Source organism: Nicotiana sylvestris, chromosome 2 (genome assembly GCF_000393655.2).
Source record: "Nicotiana sylvestris chromosome 2, ASM39365v2, whole genome shotgun sequence".
In the NCBI taxonomy this organism is placed as follows: domain Eukaryota; kingdom Viridiplantae; phylum Streptophyta; class Magnoliopsida; order Solanales; family Solanaceae; genus Nicotiana; species Nicotiana sylvestris.
Genome location: NC_091058.1, coordinates 166,120,031 through 166,131,979, shown reverse-complemented (window position 1 = coordinate 166,131,979; position 11,949 = coordinate 166,120,031). Strand labels below are relative to the sequence as shown.

The window sequence follows — 11,949 nt, the reverse complement described above, 5'->3', positions numbered from 1 at the left end:
ATGGTTATAACATGGATTTTTTAAGCAGTTTAGCTTTGGAGATCAGAGAGAGTGTCATGTATACGGAATCTGCTGAGAAGTTGTGGAAGAAAATTGAACAACGTTATGAAAAGCCAAATGGAAGTAAAGTGTTCCAAATATGCAAGTAAATATCTTCTATTTCTCAGGAGTCTTCAAGTATAGCTTGATATTTCAATAGAATTAAGAAATTTGGGATGAATTGGCATTTTCCATTTCCTATCCTCCTTATGTGTGTGGGTGTGAGGAAGCTTTTCTAAAGCTGGAGGAGGATCAAAAGGTTCATCAATTTTTTATGGCGTTAAATGAGAACTATTCAAACATTAGAAGAAATATTCTCATGATAATGACATTGTCGGATATTGACAATGTGTATGGGATGCTTATTGAGGATGAGAGTCAAGAACTCCATTCCTTCTTTCAACTCAGAATCTACTTCTTTTTTGACTGCTATTCATAAGTCTTATACTCAAACAATCAATTTTGATACCCCTAAGAAGCCCAATTCCAATGTTGTATGCAAGTATTGTAAAAGGCCTGGACGCTCTATTGATAGATGTTATAAATTATATGGATATCCTCCTAGTTTTGGGAACAAATTTAAGAGAGTTGCTATTTATGCACAAGTGTCTGATACTCAAATGGTGGGACAAACTGAAGATTCAGGAACAAACAATTCCAAGGTGATTCCAACTGATATAGGAACTCATGTTCTCACCAAGGAGCAGTATGATCATCTCATCTCACTCCTTCAGCAGTCCAAGGTGTCCTCTTCTCCTCAAGACTTGGCCTCCGATTCTACAAATTTTGCAGGTCTGGTAAATTCTATTGATTTTAGTTCTGGTGGTATTCTTGCTTGTAATGTCTCTAGGGTAGAGAGTAGTGTTTGGATTATAGACTCTGGGGCTAATAATTACATGACACCCCACAGATATCTCCTTAAGGATATAAAACCTTTACTTTTTCCTTACCTTGTGAGTCTTCCTAATGGGTACAAGGTTAAAGTGACTTGCACTGGGGCACTTAGTATTTCTTCCGATATTTCCCTTCCTAATATGTTGTTTGTACCTTCTTTTCATTATAATCTGCTTTCTCTATCTTAGTTGTTGCATCACCTCACCAATTATGCCTTATTCACTTCAACTGATTGCATTTTATTGCAGAGCCCTTTTCTGAAGAAGCCACTAGTTCTTGGTAAACTTCAGAAGGGCTTATACCTCTTGCATTCAGATCAGTGGCGGATCCACATTGGCATTGGTGGGTGCTTAAGCACCCATTATTTTTGACTATGTGTAGTAAATTTGCATAGGCAATTATAAAAATATGTATATAAATAATAAGTGAGCACCCACAATTAAACTCATTTTTTCTCTTTTTTTGGAATTTTTATTGATCAGCACCCATGACTTTAAAATCCTGAATCCGCCACTGATTCAGATAATCTCTCTCCCATTCATTCCTATGATTCTTTATTTGTAAATACCATTACTTCCATTGGTGATATTCTCAATAATAGCAGATTAAATTTCACTTCTAGTTCTGTCAATTCTTTGATTAATGTACCTGTTAGTAATGCATTTTCTGGCTTGTCTTTTGATCATGCATGGCACTTAGATTAGGTCATATTCCATTTGCTAAAATGAAATCCATGGCTTTCCTTTTTGACAAGTTACCTAAGAAGCAAACTTTTCTATGTCCTATATGCCCCATGGCAAGGCAGCAAAGACCTCCTTTTTCTGAGAGTACCATTCACTCAACTGTCCCTTTTTAATTGGTACATGTTGACCTTTGGGGACCTTATCATACACAAACATATAATAATTTCAAATACTTTATTGCTTTTGTAGATGACTATACCAATGCAACATGGACTCATTTATTGTCATCCAAATCAAATGCTTTCACCATACTTAAGTCTTTTGTGGTTATGATCTAAACTCAGTTTGGTTATCCTGTCAAAGCTTTTAGGTGTGACAATGTTTTTGAGTCAGGCAGTAGTTCTGAGGCAACCTCTTTCTTCTCTGCTCAAGGCATATTACATCAAACTTCGTGGTCACACCACCTCAACAAAATGATGTGGTAGAACGAAAACATAAATATTTGCTAGAAACGGCAAGAGTACTTCTTTTCCAATCTAACCTACCTATCAAGTACTAGGGTGAATGTGTACTAACTTCCACCTATTTAATAAACAGGTTGCCTTCTCCCTTATTACACCACAAATCTCCTTTTGAACTTCTACATGGTGTTCCTCTTTTTTTTTCTCACCTTAAGGCATTTGGATGTTTAGCCTTTGCTGTTGGCCCAAAACCTCATAGAGATAAATTCAAATACAGAACAATATCATATGTTTTCATTGGTTATAGTCCTGTGAAGAAAGCTTATAAGCTTCTGAATTTGTCCTCTTCTACCATTTTTCATTCTAGAGATGTAGTTTTCCATGAACATGTCTTCCCTTTCTCTGATTCTTCCTATGTTCATCTATTTTCTCCTTTCTCTTTTGATTCTGATCTTGCACCTTCTCCTATGAATAATCCTGACTCTTCTCCATATCCTCTCCCTTCTTCAACTTCTTTGCCTACTATTCCATCTTCTACTTTTATTCCTTCATGCACATTTGTTCCTCCTCTCTGAAGATCTCTCAGACTTCTTCCATGTGATCCCCATGTTCCTACTCTCAGAAAGTCCACCAGAGTTAATCAACCTCCTAGATATTTGGATGATTATATGTGTACCTCTGTGTCTAATTCTAAACCTACTTTTTCAATTCCTGAGTCTTGTATGCTGGAACCTCAGTTTTATCATCAAGTAGTATCCAATCATGCTTGGCAGGATGCAATGGTTAAAGAATTTCAGGCCTTGGAGGCTAAAAACACTTGGACTGTTGTACCTCTTCCTCCAGGGAAGAAGGACATTCCTTGTAAATGGGTGTATAAGATTAAACAAAAGGCTGATGGGCTCTATTGAACGGTATAAAGCTAGACTAGTCTTTAAGGGGGACAGTTAACATGAAAGTATTGATTTCACTAAAATATTTTCTCTTGTGGTAAAACTGCTTACCAATATCAGATGTTTATTGTCTATTGTTGTGACAAGAATTTAGACTGTTTTCCAAATGGATATTAATAATGCATTTTTACATGGGGATTTGGATGAAGAAATGTTTATGAAGCTCCCTCCTGGTCTAACTGTGCAATCTGATTTTCCTACCTCTTCATCAACTCTTGCTTGCAAGTTAAATAAGTCTCTTTATGGACTGAGGCATGTCTCAGGGCAATGGTATGCCAAATTATCATCAGCTCTTCAATCTAAAGGTTTTCATCCTAGTCTCAATGATTACTCTTAGTTTACTAAGTCGGTTAATGGATCTTTAATTGTGATTGTTGTGTATGTTGATAATATTCTAGTTGCTGGGATAATTTGACTGAAATTAACAACCTTAAACATTTTCTGGATAGTGCATTTAAGATTAAGGACCTTGGGGAAATTCATTATTTTTTTGTTTTAGAAATTACTAAAGAGCATTATGGTTTTCTCATTAGTCAACATAAGTTTATTATGGTTATGCTTTCTGAATTTCACTATTCTGATGTCTCCTCTGTGGTGGCTCCCCTTGATCCACATGTCAAATTGTATGCTGAATTTGGTGATCTTTTGCATGATCGTTCTATGTACAGACGACTTGTGAGGAAACTCAATATCTTCAATATGCTAGACCTGATTTGTCTTACACTTTTCAACATTTAAGTCGGTTTATGTCAACACCTAAAGTTACTCATTTAGATGCTGCTTTGCACGTGCTTCGATACTTGGCTGGTACTTCTTGCTTAGGTTTGCGTCTTTCTGCTGCTTTTGATTTTTCACTTTAAGGTTATTGTGACTCTGACTGGGCTAGTTGTAGTGATTCTAGAAAGTCAATTAGTGGCTTTATTTTATTTCTTGGTGGGTGCCCCGTCTCTTGGAAATCCAAGAAACAACCTACTATTGCATTTTCTTCTACTGAGGCAGAGTATAGAGCATTACGATTGTTGGTTGCTGAGATCACCTGGATTCTGTGGTTGCTTGGTGAACTTGGGATTTCTTCTCTCACGCCTGTTGATGTATTCTGTGAACAATCAAGCAGCGGTTCATATTTGTAAGAACCATGTGTTTCATGAACGGACTAAACACATCAAATTAGATTGTCATTTTGTGTGCAATGCTCTGTCTGTTGGGGTCATCAGTCTTTATTCCATTTCAACTACTTCTCGATTGGTTGATATCTTCACTAAGTCTCTTCTGGAGATTCAACAGCAGGCCTTTATTTCCAAGCTTGGAATAGGTTCCCCTTCCAGCTTGGAGGGGGGGTGTCAGAGCCCAATATGATGATTCACAACCCAATATACAACAGCCCGTCTCAAAGCAGCAGCAACCCACAAACCACAAATAAGCAGATGCAGATTTGCAATCTTGAAAAGGATTGTATATCGCCTATGCGGTCCACGAAATGGTCCTCCAAAATTTTGAAATATACTGGTCGAATATGCGACGGATATGTGGTCCGCACTTCTATTTTGCGGTCCACCCATTGGACCGCAGATTCTCCTTCAAAATCCCCCAGGTGGCTTGACCATTTTTGCGACGTATTGCGACCCACGAAACCGCTATATAGTTCGCATCATCCACCGCGAAATGACTCCCCGAACACTGGCACGCTTCTGACTCATTCTGCGACGGTTTTGCAGTTAGCGAAGCTGGTTCGCGGTACGCATTATTGACCGCAGAATCATCCTCTTGAGCTGGTTCTTCTGCACACTTTGTGACGTATTGTGCGGTCCACAAATACGTACCTACAACCTTCCAAACATCTTAGTTTGTCCTTGACACTATATAATTTTAGATCCGTGACGAACTTTTACGGAGCCTTACATTATTATTTATAACCCGATATCGAACCAATCGATGTTTTATCGGCTAGTTGGCGGATTAGTACATTAAAAAATTAATAATTGGTAAGCTGAATAATCGTTAAACATAAATATCACGTTGATCTGCCCGATAAGCAGGCCTACCTAATTAATATGGACACTTCAATGGAGATTCGTCAATCGTTCTATATGCTAACTAAATTTAGAGTAATCATGTGAGATGAAGTGCCAAAAATAATATTTTGTCGAGATTTGTGGATGCAGTATTGAAGATGACATGGAAAGAACAACACCAACTTACCAGGAAGGAAAGAAATTGTTGAAACTCTACCTCAAAAGAGAAGATGAATAAAAAGTTGCGAGAGATCTATAAGATGGTTATGTAACAAGGTCTGAATGCAAGATTAGATGCTTCCTTTAATGATCCAATTATTCCCTATAATGAAGAACATCTTTCTTCCTTTAATGAGTAAATTTTGTTAATTGAACTTTGTGTTCATTACGTAAAATTGACTTTTCTTCTTTTTGTTACGTAAAAATTATTTAACTTTGTGTTCATTATCCAAAAATTATTATTTTTCTTTTGTTACACAAAAATTATTTTACTTTGCTCTATTTATCACAAAAGACACTTTGACCATATTTTATACTTTTACTTGAAAAGTTTATTATGTCCTTGATATTACTAATCCTTCCATTTATGTAATACTTTCTATATTATATACTGTATAATATGTTTTTACCTAGGTATTTTACTTATAATTAAAATAACTTTAAATTATTCTATTTATTATTTTTATAATATATCCATATATTTAATTTTTCCATGGCACTCAATTTGTTTAACAATATTCAAACATGAACATATTTTAAATATAAAATAATAAAAAATATTTATTTATTAATATTTATTTTAAATAATAAAAACATATTTGTTTAACAAATGAAAGTTTTTTATAGTCAATAAAAATTTTAAAAGATGTTTCAAAGATATTTGTGTTTAATATTGTCACGACAAGTTCTCCCTCCGTGAACTGTCGTGACGACACCTAGTCTCTACGATTAGGTAAGCCTAACATTTGCGGAAAATGAAATGAAAACATGAAAGCTAACAACTAATAGGTAAATCTTAAAAAGAAGTTAAGATGTCGCTCGGCATATACAATAATCACTCTCGAAATGCATATAAACTCTCCCAAAATTCGGAATATCGTAAGTCACAAATTACAGAAAGAAAACGGTATTTAAATACTCCAGAGTCTAACAAAAGAAAATACAAGAAGTGTTTGACATGGAAAAGAGTAGATAAGGACTCTGAGGTCTGCGGACGTGACAAATATACCTTGAAGTCTCTACAGCTGGCTCGAGTTTATATTCGTGAGATTATCAGACTTCATGGCGTACCGGTATCTATCATCTCTGACCGGAGACACAGTTTACATCACAGTTCTGGAGAGCCGTACAACATGAGCTGGGTACTCGGGTGGAGTTGAGCACAACATTTCACCCTCAGACGGACGGATAGTCCGAGCACACTATTCAAATTCTAGAGGATATGCTTCGTGCGTGTGTGATGGAGTTTGGAGGTTCTTAGGATCAGTTCTTGCCACTTGCGGAGTTTGGCTACAACAACAGTTATCAGTCTAGCATTCAGATGACACCGTATGAGGCTATGTATAGTAGGCGGTGTCGGTCCCCAGTAGGTTGGTTCGAGCCGGGCGAGACTTGATTATTGGGAACAGACTTGGTTCAGGACGCTTTGGAAAAGGTTAAAGTGATTAAGGATAGACTTCGCACAGCCCAGTCCAGACAAAAGAGTTATGCGGACTGAAAGGTTCGCGATGTTGCATTCATGGTTGGAGAGCGGGTCTTACTCCGGGTTTTGCCTACGAAGGGCGTTATGAGGTTTGGAAAGAAGGGCAAGCTGACCCCAAGGTTTATTGGTTCCTTTGAGGTGTTGCGGTGAGTTGGGGAGGTTGCTTATGAGCTTGCCTTGCCTCCCACTCTAGCAGGAGTTTATCCGGTATTTCATGTTTCTATGCTCCGGACCGTCTCACGTATTGGATTTCAGCTCAGTCCAGTTGGACAAGGATCTATCTTATGTTGAGGAGCCAGTGACTATTTTGGACAGGAAGGTCCGAAAGCTGAGGTCAAAGAACATTGATCAGTGAAGGTTCAGTGGTGGGGTCACCTGATCGAGGACGTGACTTGAGAGACCGAGCAGGATATGCACAACCATTATCCTCATCTTTTTACCACTTCAGGTATGTCTCTATGCTCGTTCGAGGACAAATGATTGTTTTAAGAGGGGGAGGATGTAACGACCCGATAGGTCATTTTGAGAGTTATAATCCCAATCCCCTATTAACTACTTTCCCCGTATCTATTTCTGCTATTGTGACTTGCCGAGAGGTTTCATTTTGGTTCTTGGAGTGTTTTAGGACACTTAGTCCCTAAACGGAGGCTTAAGTCTTAGAATTTGGACCGTAGTCGAAACTGTGTGAAGACGACTCTGGTATAGAGTTTCGTCGACTCTGTTAGCTCCGTTGGGTGATTCTGGACTTAGGGGCATATTCAAATTGTATTTTGGAGGTTTGTAGCTTATTTAGGCTTGAAATAGCGAAAGTCGATTTTTTGGAGATTTTGATCGGTAGTGGAATTTTTGATATCGGGGTCGGAATCTGATTCCGAAAGTTGTAGTAGGTCTATAAAGTTGCTTATGACTTGTGTGAAAAATATGGGGCCATTCAGACGTGATTTGATCGGTTTCGGCATCGGTTGTAAAAATTTAAAGTTTCAAGTTCTTTAAGTTTGAATTGGAGAGTGATTCGTGATTTTAGCGTTGTTTGATGTTATTTGAGGGTTCAACTAAGTTCATATGGTGTTTTAGGATTGGTTGGTATGTTTGGTTGAGGTCCCCGGGGCCTCGGGTGAGTTTCGGATGCTTAACATGTCATTTTTTGGACTTTGGGAGTTAGCAGATTTTCTGGTGTTTTGTTGCAGACATTTCCTTCATCGCGTTTGCGAGGGAGGTCTCACGATAGCGTAGAGTACCTGAGAGACCAACTAAGGTTGTTATTCGCGTTCGCAAATATGAGGACATGATCGCGTATAGTTATCAAACTGCGCATCGCGAACGCGTGGGCTAGGACACGTTTGCATAGAGGAAGTGAGGCAGCAGTCGAGTTAAGTATTTCTCTTCACGATCGCCTGAGGACAATCGTGAATGCGTAGGTGTGAGCAACCAGTGCATCGTGTTTGCGTGTGGTGTTCCGTGTTCGCGTAGAGTTAAATTCTGGGGAAAACGAAGTTGTTCTTCGCGATCGCGAGGCTATTTTAGCGATCGCGATTAAGGAATCACTCGACAATATTAAACATTTCAAAAATGAGGGTTTGGCCATTTTTATCAAATTTGAGTTTGGGAGCTCGGAATTGGAGAGATTTTGAGGGATTTTCAGAGACATCGATTGGATAATGATTCTACACTTGATTTTAGTTATATCCCACTAATCTATCATTTAATTTTGGATTTAGGTGAAAATTGAAAAAAATGGGAAGAAGTTCTTCAACTAAGATTTTGAGTTTTGCTTGGGATTTTGACATCGGATTTGGATACTTTTGGTACGAGTAAACTCATGAGTGAATGGGTGTTCATAATTTATGACTTTTACCCGATTTCAAGACGTGGGCCGGGGAGCCTTTTTCGGCGATTTTTTCAATTTCTTGCTTTACCTTTGATTTCATTAGCTAGATTAGTTTCTTGCAGTTATATTTATGTTATGTAATTGATGTTTACTAGATTTGGGCGATTCAGAGTTAGATATTTGTGGGAAGAGCATTGTTACGGATTGATTTGAGTTTGGTTTGAAGTAAGTGGTTTGCCTAACCTTGTGGGAGGAACTCTCTTTAGGATTTGGTACTATTTGATATATGAGCGCCGTGTACGTGATGTGACGAGTGAGTACACAGACTATTTGTTGAAAAACTCCGTTTTTATTAAGTAAAATATGTGTTTTCCTTTAACTGAGCTACATTAGCATATGTAATTATCCTATTTAGTTTAGAATAGCATGTCTAAGTGTCTTAATTGCTTATCTGAACTCTGTGCAACATGCTTAGTAATTTCCTGCTTCTTCATTGATGTGTACGTAGTTTAAATTGTAGAATTTTGTGTTGTAGTTGTAATTCTATTGTTTGAGCTGCATATTTACTTTGGGACTACGAAATGGCATTCCGAGAGATCCCCCTGTACTGCATATTTACTTTGGGACTACGAAATGGTATTTCAAGAGATCCCTCAGCACTGCATATTTACTTTGGGACTAAAAAACGGTATTTCGGGAGATCCCTCTTCACATTTACGTTTGGGACTACGGGACGGTATCTTAGGAGATCCCTGTTGTTATCTCTGTGTTCTGAGTTGTTGCCTTTCTATGATTACATTCTTGTTAAATTACAGTAATTATTTTACTGCGATATTTCATTCTGTCTTATTTTATTATATATACACCAGTAGGGCCTTGACCTGGCCTCGTCACTACTCGACCGAGGTTAGGCTTGGCACTTACTGGGTACCATTGTCGTGTACTCATGCCCTTCCCTGCACATATTTTCGTGTGCAGATCCAGGTACCGCTTATCAGCCGTATTATTAGTGAGGTGATCCAGTTGTAGAGACTTCAAGGTATATCTGCCGCGTCCGTAGACCTCAGAGTCCTTTCTGCTCTTCCCCCTGTCAAGCACTTCTTGTATTTCCTTTTTGTTAGACTTCGGAGTATAGAAATAATGTTTTCTTTCTGTAGTTTGTGACTTACGATTTTCCTGATTTTGGGAGAGTTATGTATATTTCGAGAGTCATTATTGTATATGTCGAGCGACATCTTAACTTCTTATTAAAATTTACCTGTTAGTTGTTAGCTTTCATGTTTTCGTTTCATTTTTCGCAAATGTTAGGCTTGCCTAGTCGTAGAGACTAGGTGCCGTCATGACAGTTCATGGAGGGAGAACTTGGGTCGTGACAATTATTAAGTTTTTTAAAGATTTATCTGTTAATATGTTTATTTGAAAGCATTAATTTGATGTGTCATTTTGCTAAATGTGAGTATTTTATTTATTAAATTAATGGATATGGCTTGAGTAATAAATCAATGAGCTTTGATTTTTTAATATTCGTTAAACATATTTCATTAAGCATGATTAAGAACGCGGACATGAGATTTGTTCACGATAATGTTACCGACAAATTTAATAATGCTACTTATATATCTTGAAAATTAATATTGAGAAAAAAATTAAATGTATGAATATATTATAAAAATAATAAATAAAATAATATTAACTTATTTTAATTATAAGTAAAATATCTGGATAAAAGTATATTATATAGCATATAATATAGAAAGTATTACATAAATAGGAGGATTTATATTATCAAGGGCATGACTTTTCTGGTGAAAAATTTGTAAGATCTAGTCAAAGTGATTATTGTGATAACTAGAGAATAATAAAATGATTTTGTGTAACAAAAGAAAGAAAAGTGACTTTTGGGTAATGAACACAAAATTAAATAACTTTTACGTAACAAAAGAAAAAAAAAAGTAACTTTTGAATAATGAATATGAAGTTGAATGACCACCAATGGATAATAATTCCAACTTTTGTCATAGACTTACCGAAATCCATCATTCTCTGAAAGACTACGAAAGCTTTAAAATCATTAGGAAACTTTTTTGAAAAGAAAATCTACTTGGGACATTTGGAAAATATCTAGAAAAATAAAATTAATAAAGTGAACGAATTCCAACGTATTTAATCAAATGTAAATATCATCGTGGATTTAGCCGAAAAAATAGATGGAAGAAATATTCAAAATACCAAAACACTGACGATAACTCTCGCAAGCAAGTATAAAAGAAAAGTGTAAAAATATAATAGTCTGGTAAAGGAGTGGTAACTGACCGAATTTGAAGCGTTAACAGAGAAATGGAAAAATGAGGAGAAGTTTTCTTTGTTTTGGGGTTCCCATTTTTAATATAGGGGTTAATTTCACTGAAGATCGTCCAACTAATGCTTAATTTTAGTAATATCACTTATCTATTTTTTGTAATTAAACTTTACCATTCTCACTTCAAAATCATTCGGACTCAAATCCCACAAAATTCCTATAAGAAATCCGATATTGCGCGTAAAATTTAATATGAAAATCTAAAATTACATACCACGTCAACTTAAATTGGACCATACCCAACTTAAACATATTTTCTCTTAAACCTGATTTGAACGACTTTAGAGTAAAGTTCTTTTCTTATATGTTACTTCTTCGTTCACTTTTATTTGGCACGTTTTGACTTTTCATGCCGCTTAAGAAATAATAAATGAAGTACATAATTTACCATGATACTCATATTAATTAATGCATGTTTTATTGGATTTGTGAAAATGATTTGAAATAAGTAATAAATACTGTGAGTATAACAGGAAAAAAAAGTTTGTCTACTCTTAATATGCATAAAGTGATAATTAAAAATAAAAACCTATTATTAGTATACATACCAAATAAAGTAAAAGGAGGGAGTATATAATAATCCTGGAGTAAACATGTCAATCAAGTCTGATCAGGCCCAATCTCGCCCCTTAAGGGTGAGCCCTATTAGCCATTAATTTGTCCGTAAAACAAAAGCCTATGCAATTAGCTTATTAGCTAGGAAGATATATTCAAGAGTAAGGATGCTGAGTTCATTTGCAATTGGATGGAATGAAAAGGAATTACAGAATGCTGAGTTTATTAATGCAAAGTTTTACGCTGAAAATAAAATATTATACTACAATTCAGAGTTTTATGTCAAAGTTATGTTTTGAGCTGCCTCTAAATGCTTCTAGTTAAGAACTGTGCATGTGAGAGATTGTATATGAGTAAAACCGATCCCACTGAGTATCCTGTTTTTCTGGTAAGGCAAACGGAGCAGGGACGTAATTGTAAGGAATTAGAATCAAAGCAAGGAGCCCCTTGTATCGGGGCTCGAGCA

The 11,949-nt window shown here is 36.4% G+C and overlaps 1 protein-coding gene across 1 annotated transcript; it reads left to right on the top strand.

Annotated features, from left to right (window-relative positions):
• Window positions 1-386: 386 nt before the first annotated feature.
• LOC138885929 (uncharacterized) lies at window positions 387-2,652 on the top strand. The gene is made up of 5 exons (XM_070166933.1): window positions 387-1,082; window positions 1,182-1,275; window positions 1,456-1,583; window positions 1,961-2,097; window positions 2,214-2,652. The coding sequence occupies exons 1-5, from the start codon at window positions 387-389 to the stop codon at window positions 2,650-2,652; spliced, it is 1,494 nt and encodes a 497-aa protein (XP_070023034.1).
• The last annotated feature ends 9,297 nt before the right edge of the window (window positions 2,653-11,949 follow it).